The sequence below is a fragment of the Plecotus auritus genome, assembly GCF_963455305.1.
Source record: "Plecotus auritus genome assembly, chromosome: 15".
Classification (NCBI taxonomy): domain Eukaryota; kingdom Metazoa; phylum Chordata; class Mammalia; order Chiroptera; family Vespertilionidae; genus Plecotus; species Plecotus auritus.
The window spans coordinates 4,518,209-4,541,116 of record NC_137781.1 but is presented as its reverse complement, the minus strand read 5'-3'; the positions used below and the strand labels follow the sequence as shown (position 1 = coordinate 4,541,116).

The 22,908-nt window shown below is 55.9% G+C and overlaps 1 protein-coding gene across 2 annotated transcripts in view; it reads right to left on the bottom strand.

Moving 5' to 3' along the window:
* PCSK6 (proprotein convertase subtilisin/kexin type 6) overlaps positions 1-22,908 on the bottom strand; it is a gene marked incomplete at its 5' end in the record, with an annotated part of 68,928 nt that overhangs the window by 4,140 nt on the left and 41,880 nt on the right. Inside the window, 9 exons of one of the 2 annotated variants that reach the window (XM_080651774.1) lie at positions 577-773; positions 2,309-2,411; positions 5,549-5,587; positions 6,296-6,475; positions 10,741-10,877; positions 13,201-13,389; positions 16,753-16,870; positions 20,537-20,640; positions 22,196-22,296. In XM_080651774.1, the coding sequence (XP_080507900.1) occupies positions 577-773; positions 2,309-2,411; positions 5,549-5,587; positions 6,296-6,475; positions 10,741-10,877; positions 13,201-13,389; positions 16,753-16,870; positions 20,537-20,640; positions 22,196-22,296 (1,168 nt within the window). The remainder of the gene's footprint in view (positions 1-576; positions 774-2,308; positions 2,412-5,548; positions 5,588-6,295; positions 6,476-10,740; positions 10,878-13,200; positions 13,390-16,752; positions 16,871-20,536; positions 20,641-22,195; positions 22,297-22,908) is intronic. The other variant, XM_080651775.1, reaches the window with a different exon arrangement.

Sequence of the window (22,908 nt, the reverse complement as noted above, 5' to 3'; positions counted from 1 at the left end):
GTCTGCAGGCCAATGCTCTATCCACTGAGCCAAACCAGTGAGGGCTATTCTTTTATTTTTAAAGATATTTCTACCAGAGGCCCGATGCACGAAGATTCGTGCAAGAATGGGCCTTCCTTCTCCTGGCTGCCTTTCCACCTTTGCTCCGGCCTGGATCCGCCTTTCCGCCTTCCCATGCTGCACCCAGAGGCCCGGAGTGGGTGGGGCGGTGTGGAACGCCCGCGTCCCGCCCCCAGCCGCTCGGCGCCTGTGTATGCAAATTAACCTGCCATCTTTGTTGGGTTAATTTGCATACACACTCCTGATTGGCTGGTGGATGTTGTGAAGGTACGGTCAACTTGCACCTTACTCTTTTATGAATATAGATTGATTTCAGAGAGGAAGGGGGAGGGAGAAGAGAGAAACATTAATGACGAGGGAGAATCATGGATCGGCTGCCTCCTGCACGCCCCCTCCTGGATGGGGATGGAGCCTGCAACCTGGGCACGTGCCCCTGACCGGGAAGCAAACCGGGACCTCCTGGTTCGGAGGCCGACACCCTAACTGCTGAGCCACACCGGCCGGGGCCGCACTTACCTTCCACCGCGTAGAACCCGGCGGGACAGGCGTTCACGCAGGTGCTCATCTCCTGGTGGTGGAAGAAGCCGCGGCGGCAGGACAGGCACTGGGTGGGGCTGCGGCCCGAGCAGGTCTCACAGCCCCTGTGGCACCGGCGGCAGCGTCTGGCTGCTGCGTCCCCGAAGTAGCCCACGGGGCACATGCTCACGCACTTCCTGCCAGAGCCAGAGCAGAGGGCACCTTCTCCCTCAGCCACGCCCCGCGCTCACCACCCGCTGCACCCCCCCAAACCCCCAGCCCCCCAGGAAACAAAGGCCCCCGGGGAGAAGGTGAAACCGTTAATGCCCGTTGTCCTTTTTGTTTTTTAAAACAATAGATTTTTATTGATTTCAGAGAGGAAGAGAGAGGGAGAGAGAGAAATATCCATGATGAGAATCATGGATCGGCTGCCTCCTGCATGGCCCCGACTGGATGGGGATGGAGCCTGCAACCTGGGCACGTGCCCTGACCAGGAATCCAACCGGGACCTCCTGGTTCATAGGTCGGTGCTCAACCACTGAGCAACACTGTCCAGGCATCACCAGGATTCTTTTTTGATTTTTAACCTAGAGGCCCGGTGCATGAAATTTGTGCATGGGGGGGAGGGTCCCCTCAGCCCAGCCTGCGCCCTCTCCAATCCGGGACCCCTTGGAGGATGTCTGACCACTGGTTTAGGCCCAATCCCGGGCCTAAACTGGCAGGTGGACATCCCTCTCACAATCCTGGACCACTGGCTCCTAATCGCTCACCTGTCTGCCTGCCTGATTGCACCTTACTGTCCCCCTGCTGGCCTGGTCGCCCCCAACTGCCCCCCACCCCCCCACCAGCCTAGTTGCTCCTCACTGCCCACCCTGCTGGCCTGGTCTCCCCCAACTGCACCCCCCCCGCCGGCCTGATTGCCCCCAACTCCTCCCCCTGCTGGCCTCAGCGCCCCCAACTGCCCCCCCCCCCGCCAGCCTGGTCGCCCCACGGAGCCTGCTTGTTCAGTCGTTTGGTCGTCCCTCACCAACCCCCCTGCTGGCCTGGTCATAGGCAGCCATCTTGTGAGGGCGTGAGGGTCAATTTGCATATTACCTCTTTATTATATAGGATTAGAGGCCCGGGAGCGGGGGATCCCTCAGCCCAGCCTGCCCCCTTTCACAGACTGGGGCCCAGTATTGTGTCTGCTGGGCCGGGCATGTGCCCCGAACCGTGTCGTGGTGGCTCAGAGCAGGCCCCCAGCCCAGCAGCCCTACGTGTGTCTACAGCCCTCCCTCCCTCCACGGCCGGGGCACGGGATGCCATGGGCGCCGCCATCTTTGTGTCGGAGTGATGGTTAATTTGCATATTACCCTTTTATTAGATTAGATTTTTGTGTTTTTTTCCACACAGATTTTTTTTTCTTCTACATTCTTTCACTCGAATTTTTAAGTAGGGTGCCAGGTGTGTGTGTGTGTGAGGGGGGCTGAGGACATAGCTCAAAACAGACCCCCTTGGCCCTGACCGGTGTTGCTCAGTGGTTAGACCGCCGGTCCAAGCACTGAAGGGCCTCAGGTTCAATTCCCGGCCCCGGTCTCTCTCACATCGCTGTTTCTCTCTCCCTCCCTCCCTCCCACTCTCTCTAAAAAATCCATGGAAAATTACCCTCGGGGGAGGATCAACAAGAAAACAAAAACCGTTCCCTGGATGGTACGGGGGATCCCCATGCCGCGGACGGGAGCCCCGCCCTTACCGGCCCGTCTTGGCGCTGCCCAGGCTGAAGTGGACACAGTTGAGGCACTGGTCAGCGCCGGGGCCATCACAGCCCTTGTCCCCACACTCGGGGTGGCACATTCCTGAAAGAGACAAGCATTGCCTTTCACCCACGGACACACAGGCTCCGTCCGCGCCGTCCCTCCCGGGAGGGGCCCTGGGTTGGGCCCAGGAGACACTCTCCCAGGAGCGCGGTGGGCCTGCGGGGCTGGGGCTGTGAGGGGCAGAAGGAGAGTGCTGGGGAACCAGCTGTAACTAATGAATAGGAATCACGCTCTGTGAACCGTGACGGCGTGGTTCTGATTAAAAAGGCACCTTCTGACCTGGCTGGGAGCTGCACGTGGGACCTGGGAGCTCACCTGGAAACGCAGCCCGTCCTCCCCACGGGGAGCTGCCTGTCATCATGGGAAGACTAACAGCTTTGCTGCGGAAACCCGAGCCGCCAGCCCTTTGAAGACCTCAGTCTTTGCACACCCACAGGCCTTTGCAAACCTCCAGCCCCCGTACCTGTAAACTGCCCATTTGGCCTAACCCTTGGGCCAACTTCCCATGTAATCTCTGTCCTTCCACCCACTATCAGCAGCTGGCCTATGGTGGGGGGCAGAGCAGATGTTTGCGGGTGCCCTGCTGCTCGCCCACGCTCCTGGCAGGACCGGAATCAGCGCTCATGTGGGATTCCACCCTGTCTCTGCTGAACGGGCTCGGGGAGTGACCGGCAGCCCGGACCCCTGGATTGTCCGGTGACAAGCGGATCCGCCTCACCCTCCCTCGGGCTGGCGTGGGGCCTGTCCCGGCCGCAGCCTGCCGCCGCCCACACCTGCCTCCTGCTCTAGAAGTGCCTGGGGAAGCCCTGTCTGCCCGGGGAGGGGCCCGGGGCCATTCTGAAGGCGTTAGCGTCCTTAGAGAAAAGAAAACCCCTCCTGTCAGGTCTGCGTTACTGGAGGCGGTGGGCACCCGGCCAGCAGGAAAGGGACGGAGGGGAGGACAAGGGGCCCATTCTCCGCGCACAATGGGGCTTTGCTGGTGCACAAAGCCTGCTTCTCTCCTCCCCGAGGGTTTGATGTTGGCATTGGGGGGGGGGGTCCCCTTTCCAGGGGGCGAACGAGAGGGACTGCACCTCGTGGCCCGGGGTCACCTCGGCGGTGAGCCTCCTCGTCCAGAGCTCACAGCACAGGACACAGCCACCCTTCACACCCCCCCCTACCCCCCAACCCTCCCCCCTCCCCCCCTGACCCTCCCCTAACGCCAGTCTATTTGCGACGTGAAGCCCATGCCCACCTGACCTGACTCTGGTCCACTCTAGCCCAGCCCATTCCCGGGGGAATCCTCAGAAATCCAGCTCCCTCGCACTGTTTTTTGCTGAAAACACATTGAACGTGGCCACCCGGCTGCCTCCTTCCCAGCCGGCTGCCTCCTTCCCAGCCCGCGGCCTGGGGGTGGCCCTGGGGACACACGGCCTCGCCAGGCAGTGACTTCCCTGGAGCCCAGGGTGTCTCCAGGCCCATCTCGCTTGATCCAGTGAACAATGTCCTCAGTCGTGTGGATCTCCTCCCCCTCCCTCTCCCCCTCCCCCTCCCCCTCTCTTATTTTTTTAAAATATATTGTTATTGATTTCAGAGAGGAAGGGAGAGGGAGAGGGAGAGAGAAACATCCATGATGAGAATCATGGGATCAGCTGCCTCCTGCACGGCCCCCACTGGGGATGGAGCCTGCAACCCAGGCATGTGCCCTTGACCAGGAATCGAACCGTGACCTCCTGGTTCCTAGGTCGACGCTCAACCACTGAGCCACCCTCTTCCTCCCCCCGCCCCCTTTCCCTTCACACCATGAAATCCTCCGTGGCTCTTGTAGCTGCTCCTGGCCCGCCTGTCCCTCTGGCCCCGAGAACTGGGGGACTTCTGAGCCTCAGAAACACGCCCTCACCCCACAGACACCCCCCTCTATTCATCTAGGCCACACTCGGGGAAACCCAAGTGACTCAGGCTACAAACCAGCCTTATAGTGAGACTCCCGGGTGGTACAAGGTTAGCGCCGGTAGCAGATTTTATGGGGAAGAAAAAAAAAAAAAAAGCGCGTTCATTTATGAATAATTACTGAATCTGATTTATAAATCACCGGGCGGGGGAAGGGGGGGGAACAGAGCCGATTAGCCCATTCATAATTCCACGGTCCATGTTAAAGGGAATTTAAACGGAATCGCCCATCATTGATGCTCGAGATGCAATGCGGGGGGCGGGGGGGGGGGGGCGCGGGGAAGGAGGGGGAGGCTCCATTGTGTCACCTCCCGCCCCCGATCCCCGAGCACAGGAAAATATGCCCAACCAGAAACGCCGCGTTTCTCGCCTCGCTGTGGGATGGTTCCGGGGGAAGGAACAGCTGATCACGTGGGCAGGGTCTGGGGCCCTCGCCCTGCAGCGAGGCTCGGGGGCTGAGCGTGGACCTGTGCACCAGGAGGTCACGGCTCGATTCCCGCTCAGGCCGCACGCCCGGGGGTGCGGGCTCCATCCCCAGCAGGGGGCGTGCAGGACGCAGCCGGTTGACGTTTCGCTCTCACATTGATGTTTCTCTCTCTCTCGCTCCCTCCGTCTCGCTCTAAAAAATCAATTAAAAAATACTTGGGGGGAAAAAAAAATAAGTATCCACAATGAGGCATCTGTACTTTCTGGGCGACGCTGCAGCCGCTTCGTGGGCCTTAAAACCCAATCGTGGGTCTTTTTTTAAAAAATATATATATATTTATTGATTTTTTACAGAGAGGAAGGGAGAGGAAGAGAGAGCTAGAAACATCGATGAGAGAGAAACATCGATCAGCTGCCTCCTGCACACCCACTCCTGGGGATGTGCCCGCAACCAAGGTCCATGCCCTTGACCGGAATCGAACCCGGGACCCTTCCGTCCACAGGCTGACGCTCTATCCACTGAGCCACACCGGTGAGGGCCCATCGTGGGTCTTTATCGCAGCCCTCGAGGCCGGTTAACATCTCTTCCTCGCTGCAACCCCACCCGCCTGGGCCCCTGAGGACCCTGGTCCTCGCCACGTTCTGGCCACAGGGACGGAGAGTGGGGGTGGGTTTGCGAGGGTCAGGCCGTGAGATGGGAGCCCGGGAGGAGGCCCCCGCACCACGCACGGGGCAGGTTCGGTTCTGGTTGGGCACAGCGAGGACCCTCGATTTCCCGGCTGGGGCGAGGGGACATACTTACTAGCCGGACGCGTACTTACTGGTCTGAGAAACGCTAGGAGGACCGGGGGAGGACCGAGCTGTGTGGGTGCAAATCAGCAGCGTTACTGCGGCTCCCGGACGCGGAGCAGCCCCCGTCCTGACCCCCGCGTCAGCCGGGAAGAACCCCACGATCTTTCTGTTTTTGTTTTTAAATATTTTTTTTAAATTGATTTCAGAGAGGAAGGGAGAGGGAGAGAGAGAGAGAGAGAGAGAGAGAGAAACATCCACGATGAAAGAATCATGGATCAGCCGCCTCCTGCACGCCCCCGACTGGGGATCGAGCCTGCAAACCCGGACCTGTGCCCTGACCGGGAATCGAACCCTGACCTCCTGGTTCCTAGGTCGACGCTCCACCACTGAGCCACCCCAGCCAGGCCAGCCCCACGAATTCAGAGTGGAAAACCAGCCCTAACTGGTTTGGCTCAGTGGACAGAGCGTCGGCCTGTGGACCAGAGGGGTCCCGGGTTCGATGCCGGTCAAGGGCACGTACCTTAGTGGCAGGCTCCTCGGCAGCCCGGGTCCTGGTCGGGGCGTGTGCAGGAGGCTACCCATCCAGGTGTCTCTCTCCCATCGATGTTTCTCCCCGTCTCTCCCTCTCTCTCCCCCACGCTTCCTAAACATCAACGGGGAAATATCCTCGGGGCGGGGGGGAGGAGGACGCACAAAACAAAACAAGAAAAAAAAAAAACAGTGGAAAACCAGTCCTGGCGAGAGGCAGGCGTGCCCCCTGGATCCAGGCGCGTTACCTGTATAGTCCTCCTCGTCCTCCGGGCCCTCGGCTGGGGCGGGCGGCCGGACGGCCTTGGGCGGCTCCAGCCCCGGCGTGGACAGTTCCAGCATCCGGGAGCGGGACTGGTGCGAGGTGAAGGTGTGGTAGGGGTGCTCCGCCGTGCCGTACAAGACCAGGCTCCACTCCTTCAGCTTCCCTGCAAGGCACCAAGCCACCGGGTCAGGGACCCGCCCACGGCACCCTCTCCCGCGGGGCCGGCCGTGGAGGGTACTGGAGGCCTCGGAGTTTGGAAAAAAACACGCCTGAGCTAATACTTCTTAGGATCCAGCCCCCTCCCACAGGGTGATGGGAAAGACGTTTTTATTTATTGGTTTCAGAGACGATGGGAGAGGGAGAGAGAGGGACAGAGAGAACCATCCAGGAGGAGAGAGAATCACGCATCGGCTGCCTCCCGCACGCCCCCTACTGGGCATCGAGCCTGCAACCCAGGCCTGTGCCCCGACCGGGACGCGAACCGTGACCTTCTGGTTCCTAGGTCGACGATCAACCATTGAGCCACGCCGGCCGGGCTATGCTGTGTTTTTTGTTGTTTTTTTTTTTGTTTGTTTTAATAAAAAGGAAGTCTCTTTTCCACTCCTGAACCCCTGCCTCCCCTCCAGCCCCTCCTGCTGGCTTCTTGGAATTCACTCTCCCCCGTTTTACTGCGACCTAATGGACTGAGCACGCGTAAGGCGTTCAGCGTAATGACATGACTCTGGCATATTGCATAGTGCTCGCCACCATAGCTTTAGTTACAGCCATCATCTCGCTTAGACACACACACTCACACACACACACACACACACTCACACACACACACTCACACACACATACTCACGCTCACACACACACTCTCTCACAAACACACACACACACTCACACACACGCTCACACACACACGCTCACACACACACGTTCTCACACACACACTCACACACACACACACTCGCTCACACACACACACTCACACACACTCACACACACTCTCACACTCACACACACACTCACACTCACACACACTCACACACACACACACACACACACACTGAGTGGCCAGATTATTCTGCGTTCAGAGATCATAATAATCTGGCCACTCAGTGTATATATATGAAAAAAACAAAACAAAACACAGCATATACTACCTTTCACAGCCATAAATATTTCTAGAAAATGTAAGTTTAATTTAAAAAAAGCTATGGGCCCTGGCTGGAAAGTTCAGTGGGTTAAAGCCCACTGAAATCTGATACACCAAAATTTAGGGTTTGATCCCGGTCAGGGCACACACAGGAATCAACCAATGAATGCACCCATCAGTGAAACGACAAATTGATGTTTCTCTCCCTCTCCTTCTCCCTTCCTCTCTCATCCATGGGACTACATCGTTGGGCAAGGGCTAACAAAAATGTTTTTTAAATGCCATCTTTAAAAAAAAGGAGAGAGCCCTGGCCGGTGTGGCTCAGTGGATAGAGCGTCGGCCTGCGGACTGAAGGGTCCCAGGTTCAATTCCGGTCAAGGGCATGGACCTTGGTTGCGGGCACATGCCCAGTGGGGGGTGTGCAGGAGGCAGCTGATCGATGTCTCTCTCTCATCGATGTTTCTAACTCTCTCTCCCTCTCCCTTCCTCTCTGTAAGAAATCAATAAAATATATTTAAAAAATAAAAAAAATAAAAAATAAAAATAAAAAAACGGAGAGAGAGATAGAAAGGCCCAGAAGAATCAAGGGATCTGTTTCAGGTCCACGCCCCGGCGGACGCTCTTCCCTGCCGCGGTGCCGTGACCCTGAGCTGCCGCGTGTACCGCAGAGGTTAGGGCGGAAGGGGTAAAAATGGCTCCGTCTACTTATAAAAACATAAAAACATACAAGCACACTTTGAAAGAGTGGATTTTATGGTCCAGGCACTGCATTTCCACACAGCCGTGCTGTGACAGACTGTATAAACACACACACACACACACACACACACACACACACACCCTGAAATGCCCACCTCTGCCCAATAAATTTAACACGTAGTTAAAACCCCCCATGCAGCCCTGGCCGGTGTGGCTCCGTGGCTAGAGCGTGGGCCCTCGGATGGAGGGGTCCCGGGTTCGATTCCGGTCCACGCAGCTGCCTCGGTTGCAGACTCCAGCCGGGGTGCGTTCCAAGGCAACCCACCCACATATTTCTCTCACATCGATGTTTCTCTCTCTCTCTCTCTCTCTTCCCTCCCTCTAAAAATCAATGGAGCCCTAGCTGGTTTGGCTCGGTGGGCAGAGCATCAGCCTGCGGACTGAAGGGTCCCAGGTTCGATTCCAGCCAAGGGCACATGCCGGGGTTGTGGGCTCGGTCCCCGGGAGGGGGCGTGCAGGAGGCAGCCGATCCACGATTCTCTCTCATCATGGATGTTTCTCTCTCTCCCTTCTCCCTTCCTCTCTGAAATCAATAAAATATATTTAGAAAATAAATGGAGCCCTGACCGGTCTGGCTCAGTGGATAGAGCGTCGGCCTGCCCACGAAAGGGTCCCCAGTTCAGTTCTGGGTCAGGGCACCTGCCTGGGTTGCGGGCTTAATCCCCAGGAGGGGGCGTGCAGGAGGCAGTCGATCGATGATTCTCTCTCATCCTGGATGTTTCTCTCTCTCTCTCTCCCTCTCCCTTCCTTTCGGAAATAAAAAAAGAAAAAGAGTGGCTTCACCGGAGGGTATTTTTTCCCCTTGATTTTTAGAGAGGAACAGAGAGGGAAAGACAGAGAGAAACATCGATGGGTGGCCTCCTGCACGCGCCCCGACCAAGGCCTGGGCTGGGGAGGAGCCTGCAACTGAGGACTGTGCCTTGGGACTGGAATCGAACCCGGGACCCTTCTGTCTGCAGGCGGGCGCTCTATCCACTGACCTAGACCGGCCAGGGCAGACTATTCAGTTTTTTTTTTTAAAAAAAGGTTTCAAGCGAGGGATATAAACCGAGTCCAATGTGCCCGAGGTGGTATTACTGGAGCTCGCTTATCACTCAGCCGCCTTGATTGCTTCATAAACCCCAGGTCTTATCTGAGATTTGGAAACATTTTGCTCAGCCGCCACTGGCATGGAGCTGGCTTTTTTTTTTTTTTTTTTTTTTTTTTTTTTCTGCTGTTGTTGCTGGAAATCGAACAGTCAGAGATTGAGTAAGTAAAACAGAGCACAGAACACTCAGTGGGGTGGCCTGGAGCCATCGGAACTGAGTTGGCTTAAAAACGAAACAAAACAATTAAGTTGTAGAGATTTGAGGGGGAGCCGGCCGGTGTGGCTCAGGGACTGAGCATCAACCTATGACCCAGGAGGTGAGGGTTCGATTCCCGGTCAGGGCACATGCCCGGGTTGCGGGCTCCATCCCCAGGAGGGGGCATGCAGGAGGCAGCCGATCCACGATTCTCTCTCATCATGGATGTTTCTCTCTCTCTCTCCCTCTCCCTTCCTCTCTGAAATCAGTGAAAACATATTTTTATTATTTTTTTAAGTTTTTAAATGAGTTTATTTATTCTTTTAATCCTCACCCGAGGATATTTTCCCATGGATTCTTAGAGAGAGTGGGAGCAAGAGGGAAAGACAGAGAGAAACATCCATCTGAGACAGACATATCGATGGGTTGCCTCCTGCTCGCACCGTGACCAGGGCCTGGGCCAGGGAGGAGCCTGCAACCGAGGTAGGTGCCCTGGATCGGAATCGAACCCGGGACCCTTCAGTCCGCAGGCCGACGCTCTATCCACGGAGCCACACCGGCTAGGGCAGCCTTGGGCAAACTACGGCCCGCGGGCCGGATCCGGCTGTTCTATCCGGTTCTCTTGCTCTCCCCTCCGCTCCTTTACTTTGAATTTATATTAGTTCACACAAACACTCCACCCATGCTTTTGTTCCGGCCCTCCGGTCCAGTTTAAGAACCCATGGTGGCCCTCAAGTCAAAAAGTTTGCCCACCCCTGGGCTAGGGCAATAAAAACATTTTTTTACAAAATGATGAAAATTGTGAAGTGTTCATCACGTGCCTTTTAACTTCACCTACACTAATAAAAGAGTAAGGTGCAAATTGACCGTACCTTCATGACGCCCATCAGCCAATCAGGAGTGAGTATGCAAATTAATCCAACAAAGATGGTGGGTTAATTTGCATATGCAGGCACTGAGTGGCCGGGGGTGGGACTGTTGCGTTGTCACCATGGTGACGACACAGGCATTCTGCACTGCCCCAGCCGCTCCGGGCCTCTGGGCAGCGTGGGAAGGCAGAAAGGCAGCTCTGGGCAGGAGTGAAAAGGTGGCTCCGGCAGCCAGGGTAAGGAAGGCCCATTCTTGCACGAATCTTCGTGCATCGAGCCTCTAGTTTAAAAAAATACAAAGGGCTAGAGACGTCGTAGTGAAAGCAAAGCGCTCAAGCCGACAGAAGGGCTGAGAGAGGAGCGTGGCGCCTCTGACCTTGCTTCTCCGGGTTGCGGACCTGCGACGGCATGTCCTGAATCTCCAGCGTCCACTCCCCCTCGGCCTTCTCTCCCCAGCAGTGCACCGTCATGAACTCCCAGTTGGAAAACCCTTCGTTGGAGTGGTCCAGCAGCCTGCGAGGGGAGACCGCGGTCAGGACACGGGAGTGGGTGACGGGGCTGGAAAGGGGCAGGGGTGGGGGGTGGGGGACCAGGGCAGCAGGTGTGAGGACAGCCCTCGTCGACGTCGTCGTCGGAGGCGAAGGGGCAGGTAAGACCCTGACTGCTGACTGCTGCCCCACCCTTGTTTTTTTTTAATTTTATTTTTTAAATATATTTTATTGATTTTTTTACAGAGAGGAAGGGAGAGGGATAGAGAGTTAGAAACATCGATGAGAGAGAAACATCGATCAGCTGCCTCCTGCACGCCCCCTACTGGGGATGTGCCTGCAACCGAGGTACATGCCCTTGACCGGAATCGAACCCGGGACCCTTCAGTCCACAGGCTGACGCTCTATCCACTGAGCCAAACTGGTGAGGGCTTAAATTTTATTTTTAAAATATTTTTATTGATTTCAGAGAGGAAGGGAGAGAGGGACATCCATGAGGAGAGAGAATCACGGATCAGCTGCCTCCTACATGCCGCCCCCTACTGGGGATCGAGCCCGCAACCCGGGCATATGCCCTTGACCAGGAATCCAACTCAGGACCCTTCAGTCCACAGGCCGACGCTCTATCCACTGAGCCACACCAGCCAGGACTAAAAACACATATATTTTTTTTAAAAAAAATGTTTTCTACGACGTGAGATTCGATTCTCGGTTGGCGGGGGCGGGCGGGTATTTCTCCGACCATCCCCTGTAGGAAAACGCTTATCGGGGAGCCTTCCCGGCCCGGCAAATAGTGAGGGCGGGGGGGTGGGGCACCTCTGCTTTCTTCTGAGAAACGGCAAAGGGCGGACTGGGTTCCCCACGTGATGCCCCGCGGCACCCGAGGCCCGGGGGACAGAACAAATGGTCTTTGAAGGGCTGTGGTGCTTAGGCGTGTAAAGTCACCCCGCGGGAAAGAAAAAACCTGGCACGCAGAGAAAGCTGCCGACGGAAGCGAGATGCGGAGCCCAGACCAAGGTCAGAGCCTACAATCACACAATCTGCCTCGGGGGCCGGGGGGCATGCCAACACCCCGGGCTCACCCGGCTGCCAGGTGGCCTCGGGCGGGTTGACAGCAGCGCCCCGCCCAAGGGGGACATCCGGGGACCCCAGGACCCGCTACAAATCCGGGGGCTCCAACGCTGGGGCCCTGGAAGGTTCTCGAAGGCCAGGCAGGCGACGTGAGCCGGACAGAAGGGCAGCCAGGAGCCTGTGCCGGAAATCGCGCCCGGCATTTCCGTCTACCAGGGGCGGGGGGACCTTTTTTCTGCCAAGCGCCATCGGGATATTGGTAACATCGTCACTCGCGGGCCATCCGCAATCACCCACTTTAACATCAGCCTGCTCGCCCAGCTGGTGTGGCTCGGTGGATGGAGCATCGCTCCATGAACCAGGAGGTCACGGGTTCGATTCCCGGTCAGGGCACATGCCCGGGTTGTAGGCTCGATCCCCAGTAGGGGGCGTGCAGGAGGCAGCCGATCTATGATTCCCTCTCCTCATGGATGTTCCTCTCTCTCCCCCCCTCTTCCTTCCTCTCTGAAATCAATACAAATACATTTAAACATTTTTAAAAAGGTAATTTTCTTTCATGTTGAGGGCCCCCTGGGAAGGCACATGGGCATTCTTTAATTATTGTCAGCTGAACCCAGTGGCGTCGGCAAAGCCACGCCCTGGAAACACTCCTTGCCAAAAGGGCAAGCGTGTTGTCAGCTTGACCTTCATTTCAGCCCGTGGTGTGGGGAAGTGGTTTTGTTATCTAAATCCAGCCTGGCACCAGGAATGCTCAGGGCCTACTCAAGAATGCAAATAATTTCCTTTTGTCTTGACCTTTTGGTGAAACTTCCTGGTATTTGGGGGTATACAATAAACACGCTGTTTCGGCTCTGGGTCCCGGTCTCTCCATCAGAAGAGGACAGTCCCAGCTTTTTCCTTCTATCTCTGTGTCTTGTCTCTTGCTTTTATTTCTCAACCCCCAGGCGCCCCTACTCAGGAACTGGACCCACTCTCTAGCCGCACTGGACGCGGAAAGAGAGAAATACCTACACTTTAAAAAAACAAACACATTTCCAGAGCTGAGGAATAGAGAGAGAAGAGGGGGAGAGAGAGAGTGAGAGAGAGAGAGAGAGAGAGAGAGAGAGAAACATCAATGATGAGAGAGAGTCATGGATCGGCTACCTGGTTGCTGGGGGAAGCAGCCGGGGTGTCAGCGTGAGAGTCCAGGCTGCGATGATGCCCACGTGGTTCCCTGCAGGCCACGGGCACCCGCTACCTGCCCCCTGCCCGACCGCGCGAGGCCAGGCTGGCCTTACCTCTTGGCCAACAGCTGGGACTTGGTTCCCGAGGGGGAAATGAGGTGGATCTGGAGGTCCCCGCGCCGCGGGTGGGAGATGGAGATGCGGGCCACCACGTGCTCCAGGTAGCCCACCCGCTGGTCGGAGTGGTCGGCGCAGGCGGTGGTCAGGGCCGTGGTCCGCAGCGTCTGCACCACGGGGATGCTCCTGGGGGGGGAAGGGGTGGTCCAGGTCACCCACGGGGGCAATGAGGGCCAGGTGTGGCCTCTGGGGTCCCTGCCCCCCCCGCCCCGGGGAGAGCAGCTTCGGCCCGCCCTTACGGGGCACTCAGACGTTCCTGCTGGAGTAAGACCGCCGGCCCAGGAGATGGCTGTCCTTCTGGGATTTGCTTAGAGAGGCTGAAAGAACAGCGCCTCGCCCTGGCCGGGGCGGCTCTGTCGGCGGGAGCATCGTCCCGTGCACCGAAGGGTCACGGGTTCGATTCCCGGTCAGGGCACACGCCAGGATGCGGGCTTGATCCCCAGTTGGGAGGCAATTGATCCATGTTTCCCTCTCTCTCTCTCTCTCTCTCTCTCTCTCTCTCTCTCTCTCTCTCTCTCTCTCTCTCTCCCCCTCTCCCTTCTTCTCTAAGATCAATGGAAACTTAGGCAAAAAAAATTTTATTTTTTTTATTTTAATATTTTATTGATTTTTTACAGAAAAGCAGGGAAAGGGATAAAGGGTTAGAAACATCGATGAGAGAGAAACATTCATCAGCTGCCTCCTGCACACCTCCTACTGGGGATGTGCCCGCAACCAAGGTCCATGCCCTTGACCGGAATCGAACCTGGGACCTTTCAGTCTGCAGGCCGACGCTCTATCCACTGAGCAACACCGGTCAGGGTGAAAATTTTAAAAAAAAGAATGGAGCCTGACCAGTGTGGCTCAGTGGTTGAGCATCGACCTAGGAACCAGGAGGTCACAGTTCGATTCCCGGTCAGGGCACAGGCCCGGGGTGCGGGCTCCATCCCCCGTAGGGGGCATGCAAGAAGCAGCCGATCCATGATTCTCTCTCCTCATGGATGTTTCTCTCTCTGTCCCTATCCCTTCCTCTCTGACATCAATAAAAATATATTTATAGCCGAAACCGGTTTGGCTCAGTGGATAGAGCATCGGCCTGTGGACTGAAGGGTCCCAGGTTCGATTCCAGTCAAGGGCATGTACCTTGGTTGCGGGCACATCCCCAGTGGGAGGTGTGCAGGAGGCAGCTGATCGATGTTTCTCTCTCATCGATGTGTCTAGCTCTCTATCCCTCTCCCTTCCTCTCTGTAAAATATCAATAAAATATATTTTTTAAAACATATATATATATACACATTTATAAAAACAGATTAAGACAGAAAGGTCCTATGGCTGCCCAGCAACCCATGGATACATGCCCGAGGCTCGGCCGGCACTGGGCCTGTTTCGGGGAACGCTGTTCCCGCGATGCCGGACCTTCCTCTGGGGTGGGAGGCATGAAGCCGAGGCTGAGTGTCCCCCAGGAATGACATCGCTCAGCTGCCCGGGGCCTGAGTCATAAGAAACCCTCAGACACGGTCACAAACAACAACGTCATTTCCCCCCGAGACCGTCAACACGCCAACACATGATGTGTGTGCATCGCGCGTTGGCTGGGGAGGCTGACTGCTTGCATGGCCTGATCCCAAAGTCTCCCGTCCGCAGGCCCCCCCCACTGTGGTGGACGCAAGGCACGAGAGAAAGCTCTGCAGGGTCCTGGAAGGTTCCATCCAGCCCTGCGGGGTCACAGAGGTAGGTCCCCCCTTAAAGACCTCCCCACACCACCCTGGGCCCTAGCTGGTTTAGCTCCATGGATAGAGCATCAGCCAGCGGACTGGAAGGTCCCAGGTTTGATTCCGGCCAAGGGCACATGCCTGGGTGGCGGGCTCGGTCCCCAGTGGGGGGCATGCAAGAGGCAGCCAATCAATGATTCTCTCTCATCATGGATGTTTCTCTCTCTCTCCCTCTCCCTTCCTCTCTGAAATCAATAATATATATATATATTTTATTGATTTTTTACAGAGAGGAAGGGAGAGGGAGAGAGAGCTAGAAACATCGATGAGAGAGAGAAACATCGATTGGCTGCCTCCTGCACACCTCCTACTGGGGACGTGCCCGCAACCAAGGTACATGCCCTTGACGGGAATCGAACCCGGGACCCTTCAGTCCTCAGGCCGAGGCTCTATCCACTGAGCCAAACCGGTTTCGGCAAATAAAATATATATTAAAAAAAAAAAAAAGGCACCATGGGTGTGTTGTGGGGAGGGGACTCTGTGTACAGTCCCACAAGTGGGCGTTGTCTCAGGAGTAGCCCTACGCTGCCAAACTCCTAGCACATCTCTGGGTCCAAGAGCAAGATCAAGTTCAAGGCCAGGGTGGCTCAGTGATTGAGCATCGACCTATGAACCAGGAGGTCACGGTTCGATTCCCGATCAGGGCACGTGCCCAGTTTGTGGGCTTGGTCCCCAGTAGCGGGCGTGCAGGAGGCTGCCGATCCATGATTCATTCTCATCACTAATGTTTCTCTCTCCCCCTGTCCCTTCCTCTCTGAAATGAATAAAGATATACATAAAAAAAAAAAAAAAGAGTCCTAGCCTGTTTGGCCGAGTGGATAGAGCAGGGGTCCTCAAACTTTTTAAACAGGGGACCAGTTCACTGTCCCTCAGACCATAGGAGGGCTAGACTATAGTTTAAAAAAAAACTATGAACAAATTCCTATGCGCACTGCGGGCCCGGGACGAGTTGGCTGCTAAGCAGGACAGGCAGCGGCACCCGGCGGGCCGGATCAATGTCCTCGGCGGGCCGCATGGGGCCCGCGGGCCGTAGTTTGAGGACCCCTGGGATAGAGCGTCGGCCTGCGGACTGAAAGGTCCCAGGTTCGATTCTGGTCACGAGCACCTACCTTGGTTGCGGGCACATCCCCAGTGGGAGGTGTGCAGGAGGCAGCTGATGGATGTGTCTCTCTCATCGATGTTTCTAGCTCTCTATCCCTCTCCCTTCCTCTCTGTAAAAAATCAATAAAATATATTTTAAAAAATAAATAAAAAGCCCTAACCGGTTTGGCTCAGTGGATAGAGCGTCGGCCTGCGGACTGAAGGGTCCCAGGTTCGATTCCGGTCAAGGGCATGTACCTTGGTTGCGGCCACATCCCCAGTGGGGGGTGTGCAGAAGGCAGCTGTTCAATGTTTCTCTCTCATTGATGTTTCTAACTCTCTATCCCTTTCCCTTCCTCTCTGTAAAAAATCAATAAAATATATTTAAAAATAAATAAATAAATAAATAAATAAAAAGATAAAAACCAATGGGAAAAATACCCTCGGGTGAGGATTAACCAAAATAAAACAAGACAAACAAAAAGAAACCATTCCTTCTCCGGCTTCACCGTCCAGGAGAGAGAGCGCGTGCCCGCTGACGTGTGAATGGGCACCTTCCCGGGAGTGCCTGGCAGCAGGGTCAGGGTCAGGGTCAGGGCCAGGGCCAGGGTCAGGGTCAGGGCCAGGAGACCGGGGAGCCCGCAGGGCGGCGCCTCACCTGGGCCTCTTGTCGGCGAAGGCGACGCAGGCGTGCTGTGAGGGCACCGCAGTCCACTTCCTCGCCTCCAGGACCAGGGCTTCCGCGTCCACCAGGCCGAATCCGTACAGATGGCTGACTGGAGAGACAGGCCCTTCAGACCTGGGGCCCCTCCCCGCCGGCCCCCGCCTCCCGCCTCCGGAGGGCACCGACCCGTGACCTCCATGGCCCCGGGACAGACCACCTGAGCTGCTCAGGGCTGGAAGCGTCCGACCGTCCGACCGACCGTCCGACCGTCTCCCGGAGCCCCGTGTAGCAGGACAAACCCTACTGAGGATTGCTCCCAAGATCCTCTGCGCTCCTCAGTCTAAAAACTCTACTCCCGCCCCGGGCGGTGTGGCTCAGTGGACAGAGCGCCGGCCTGCGGACGGTAGGGTCCCGGGTTCGATTCCTGGTCAAGGGCATGTACCTCGGTTGCAGGCTGGATCCCCCCCCTGGCCCTGGTCCCGGCGTGTGCGGGAGGCAACTGATCGATGTGTCTCTCTCACATCAATGTCTCTCTCCCTTCCACTTTCTCTAAAAATGCCCTCATGTGAGTTTTAACAACAACAAAAAATAAAAATAATAAAAACTCTATACTCTTTGCCCGGCTGGCGTGGCTAACCAGGAGGTCATGGTTGGTTCGGTTCCCGGTCAGGGCACACGCCTGGGTTGCGGGCTTGACCCCCAGTGTGGGGCGTGCAGGAGGCAGCCGGTCCATGATTCTCTCTCATCGCTGATTTTTCCATCTCTCTCTCCCTCTCCCTTCCTCTCTGAAATCAATAAAATATCTATACTTATAAAAGAGTAATATGCTAAGTAGACCGGGTGGACCAGACATCTTCCAGTCGTCCAGTCCTCCTTCCAGACAAAGCCACGGTGGCGGGGCCTGAAGCAGAGGCAGTTAGGGGCAATCGGGCCAGCAGGGGAGCAATTAGGGGCGATCAGGCTGGCAGGCAGAGGGGTTAGGGGCAATCATGCAGGCAGGCAGAGGGGTTAGGGGTGATCAGGCCGGCAGGCAGAGGGGTTAGGGGCGATCAGGCAGGCAGGGGAGGGTGGTTGGGGGCAATCAGGCCGGCAGGCAGAGGAGTTAGGGGCAATCAGGCCAGCAGGCAGAGGGGTTAGGGGCAATCAGGCCGGCATGCAGAGTGGTTAGGGGCGATCAGGCTAGCAGGCAGAGTGGTTAGGGGCGACCAGGCAGGCAGGCAGAGGGGTTAGGGGCAATCAGGCCGGCAGGCAGAGGGGTTAGGGGCAATCAGGCAGGCATGTAGAGTGGTTAGGGGCGACCAGGCAGGCAGGCAGAGGGGTTAGGGGCAATCAGGCCGGCAGGCAGAGTGGTTAGGGGCGATCAGGCAGGCAGGCAGGTGAGCGGTTAGGAGCCAGTGGTCCCAGATTGTGAGAGGGATGTCTGACTGCCGGACATCCCCTGAGGGGTCCCGGATTGGAGAGGGTGCAGGCTGGGCTGAGGAACAACCCCCCGCCCCTTGCACAAATTTCGTGCACCAGGCCTCTAGTATTTAAATAAAATAAAACCAGAGGAAAAAAACATCCGAAGGCCCCTGGCTTGACTCCTGGCTTCTTCCCTTTTGCCCTTTAGCTCCGCGGCCGAATGCCAGGCCGTCGGGGGGACAGCGGCACAGGCCAGCGGGCACACGTGACCTGGCCCGGCCCGATGTTGAACTTGGCCACTGCGAGACGGTTTCAAAGTTTCATTCACGAGGCCCGGTGGAGGCAGCCGATACCATCTCTCTCCCTCGTTCACGAGGCCAAGATCGAAATGTGGGTCAGCTCTCGTTACGGCCCAGCCCGCCACCCCCATTCCTGCAGGACGGAGACACACGGGGCCTGATCAACGGCCTCCTTATAGGAAGAGGAACGTCCCACGGGTCGTGGGTCAGAGGGCGTGACCCGTATTTCCCAGGGAGCGGTATCAGGCGCGGCGTAGAAAGAGTGGAACCTGAGCTACAGAAAAGGGGTGGCGGGGGGGGGGGGGAGGGGAACCCCATCTTCCCTAACATACCACAGCGGGATGCAAGTCTTTTTTCAGCACCTCCGGTGAGAAACCCAGATAAACAAAGGCAGTGGTACAGTCCTCTCATTTACCAGCTCGAACCGCGCCAATGCCTGTGTTAGGGGGTCGGATGCACGGGTACCGGGGCCTGGAACGGGCTGTGCAAAGGGGTGCAGGCCTCACGGTTCCGTGAGTTTGGGGGGCGGGCGCTTACCGACAGAAGTTTCACAGTTAGAGATTCACTGGTTGTCTGGAGGGCTAGTTTCAAAGACACACAGCTACTCACGCTAAGCATGCCAACCAACGAGTGTGTGTGTGTGTGTGTGTGTGTGTGTGTGTGTGTGTGTAAGAGATGTGTCTTTTTTTTAAAATAGATTTTTTACTATTGATTTCAGAGAGGAAGGAAGAGGGAGAGAGAGACACCAGGCGTACCGGTGAAGGATGCAGAGGAATGTCCCTTCAGTCCACAAGCTGACACTCTATCCACGGAGCCAAACTGGTCAGAGCATCAAATGATTTTTTTAAAAAAATATATTTTATTGATTTTTTTACAGAGAGGAAGGGAGAGGGAGAAAGAGCTAGAAACATCGATGAGAGAGAAACATCGATCAGCTGCCTCCAGCACACCCCCTACTGGGGATGTGCCCGCAACCAAGGTCCATGCCCTTGACCAGAATCGAACCCGGGACCCTTGAGTCCGCAGGCCGATGCTCTATCCACAGAGCCACACCGGTGAGGGCAACAAATGATTTTTAATCATAATAATTACGAATGGGTTTCCATGTATGTTGGAGGAAAGTATGATTACCCATCAAGCCGACGATGCACTAGATGTCACCCAGTTCCCTTTTAAAATGTTTCTTCATGTAAAAAAAAAAAAAAAATGGGGTCGGGGTGGGGAGGCAAGTCCATTGAAAGAGACCTGCTAAGTCAGGGCTGGTACAGGTGGTCCCCAGACGTGGCGAGCGTCGCGAAGTTTGGCCCCGGCTGGTTTTCGCTCGGTGGTTAGAGCGTGGGCCCGCACACGGAAGGGACACAGGTTCGATCCCCGGCCCCGGTCGGGGTGTGTGCGGGAGGCAACCAGTCGATGTGGCTCTCTCACATCAATGCTTTCTCTCTCTCTCTCTCTCTCTCTCTCTCTCTCTCTCTCCACCCCTTCCCCCCTCCCCACTTCCAAACGCTCTCTTTAAAGATCAATGAAAAAAATATCCTCAGGTGAAGATTAAAAAAAAAAAAAGTCGTGCCCGGCCAGCGTGGCTCAGGGGTTGAGCGTCGACCTATGAACCAGGAGGTCAGGGTTCGATTCCCGGTCAGTGGATAGAGCATCGGCCTGCAGACTCAAGGGTCCCAGGTTCGATTCCGGTCAAGGGCATGTACCTTGGTTGCGGGCACATCCCCAGTGGGAGGTGTGCAGGAGGCAGCTGATGGATGTTTCTTTCTCATCGATGTTTCTAACTCTCTCTCCCTCTCCCTTCCTCTCTGTAAAAAATCAATAAAATATATATTAAAAAAAAAAAAAAAGTCGCTAAGTTTGGGGCGCCCTGAACCGTAGGGATTTTCACGTTGAGGTTCCAGGTCACTTTTCTTAAATCGCTGGACACAGACGTTTCACCCTTGTGACACACAATCAGTGCTCTCCGGGGATCACTGAGGACCCATGGCACCCTCGAGACAGATTCCAGGGCCCACCCCCCGCCCCCAGGACCCACCAGCACGGGGTGCCTGGCCCCACCCCGCCCCTCTGGGGCCCCGCACCTTTGTGGCCGGCCCCGTTGACCTTCCAGTCGTTCGCCTTCAGGTGGGCCGGCCGGGAAGTCTTCACCAGCAGGTGCTGCACGTCCCGCCAGGTGAGCTGGCTGCTGCAAGGACAGAGGGACACTCGCTGCCGTCGACAGACAGACAGACGGTGGCACACGGGGGGGGCGGGGGGGGGCGGGGAGGGCGCCAGCCCCCAGCCTGCGCGCCAGGAAGCTGCAGAGGCTCCACGCCTGGGCAGAGGGTTCGTTCACACCCTCTTTTTCTAAAAAAAATACGTTTTTATTGATGTCAGAGAGGAAGGGAGAGGGAGAGAGAGAGAGAGAGACATCCATGAGGCGAGAGAATCACGGATCGGCCGCCTCCTGCACGCCCCCTACTGGGGATGGAGCCCGCAACCCGGGCCTGTGCCCTGACTGGGAATTGAACTGTGACCTCCCTCCTGGTTCATAGGTCGATGCTCAAACACGGAGACACACAGGCTGAGCATCAAATACCCCCTATTGGATCTCAGGGCTTACTCCCTAGAAACCATTCTTTATTTTATTTTATTTTATTTAAAATATATATTGTTGATATTTTACAGAGAGGAAGGGAGAGGGATAGAGAGCTAGAAACATCGATGAGAGAGAAACATCGATCAGCTGCCTCCTGCACACCTCCCACTGGGGATGTGCCCGCAACCAAGGTACATGCCCTTGACCGGAATCGAACCTGGGACCCTTCCGTCCGCAGGCCGATGCTCTATCCACTGAACCACACCGGCTTCGGCTAGAAACCATTCTTTACAAAGAGTGGAGTAAACTGCCCAGCCAGCATGGCTCAGTGGTGGAGTGTCAACCTATGAACCAGGAGGTCACGGTTCGATTCCCGGTCAGGACAAGCCCAGGTTGCATTGTAGCTCGATCCCCAGTAGGGGGCATGCAGGAGGCAGCCAATCGATGATTCTCTCATTGATGTCTCTCTCCCTCTCCCTCTCCCTTCATCTCTGAAATCAACAAAAATATATTTAAAAAAGAAACGTACCTTCTCTGGTTACTCATTTTTTTTTTTTTTTAAAAAAAGTCTGGAGACGGATGGTGGTGTGGGTGACGATGTAATGCACGAACTGTATACTTAAAAATGGTTCACGTGGTACACTTTCTGTTGTGTGTTATCATGCTACTAGAGGCCCGATGCACGAAGATTCGTGCAAGAACGGGCCTTCCTGCCCCTGGCTGCCGGCACCACCTTCGCTCAGGCCCGGAGCAGCGCGGAACGCCTGCATATACAAATTAACCTGCCATCTTTGTTGGGTTAATTTGCATACCCACTCCTGATTGGCTGGTGGGCATCGCGAAGGTACGGTCAATTTGCATCTTACTCTTTTATTACCAGGGGTCCTCAAACTTTTTAAACAGGGGCCAGTTCACTGTCCCTCAGACCGTTGGAGGGCCGGACTATAGTTTAAAAAAAAAACTATGAACAAATTCCTATGCGCACTGCGGGCCCGGGACGCGTCGACTGCTAAGCAGGACAGGCAGCGGCACCCGGCGGGCCGGATCAATGTCCACGGCGGGCCGCATGTGGCCCGCGGGCTGTAGTTTGAGGACGCCTGGTGTAGACAATAAAAACTTAAAAAAGAAAAGGATAAAGAAGGGGAAGTGAGTGGGAACTTACTTTGCTTCTAAAGCCAGGGCGATGATGCCGGCCACCATGGGGGCTGAGACCGAGGTACCCGTGTGCCCGTCAGTGCAGCGCTGACGCAGATCCGTGGTGACCTGGCGGGAGGGAGGCAAGAGGGGAGGTCAGCTCTCAGGAGAACTCTGGGGCCGGGACTCTCAAGATGCTGGTCCAGCCCGGCCGGCGTGGCTCCGTGGTTGAGCGTCGACCTAGGAACCAGGAGGTCATGGTTCAATTCCTGGTCGGGGCACAGGCCCGGGTTGCACTGCGGCTCAATCCCCAGTAGGGGGCGTGCAGGAGGCAGCCAATCCATGATTCTCTCTCATCAGTGATGTTTCTCCCTCTCTCTCCCTCTCCCTTCCTCTCTGAAATCAAGAAAAATATATTTAAAATAAAAAGATGCTGGCCATAAGCACGTGTGGTTCTGGGGTCCGGGGATGGAGGAGGTATGATCTGGACACATTCTTTAAAATATATTTTTTGCCCTAACCGATTTGGCTCAGTGGACAGAGCGTCGGCCTGCGGACTCAAGGGTCCCAGGTTCGATTCCGGTCAAGGGCATGTACCTGGGTTGCGGGCACATCCTCAGTAGGGGGTGTGCAGTAGGCAGCTGATTAATGTTTCTCTCCCATCGATGTTTCTAACTCTACCTCTCCCTTCCTCTCTGTAAAAAAATCAATAAAATATATTTAAAATATATTTTTTACTGA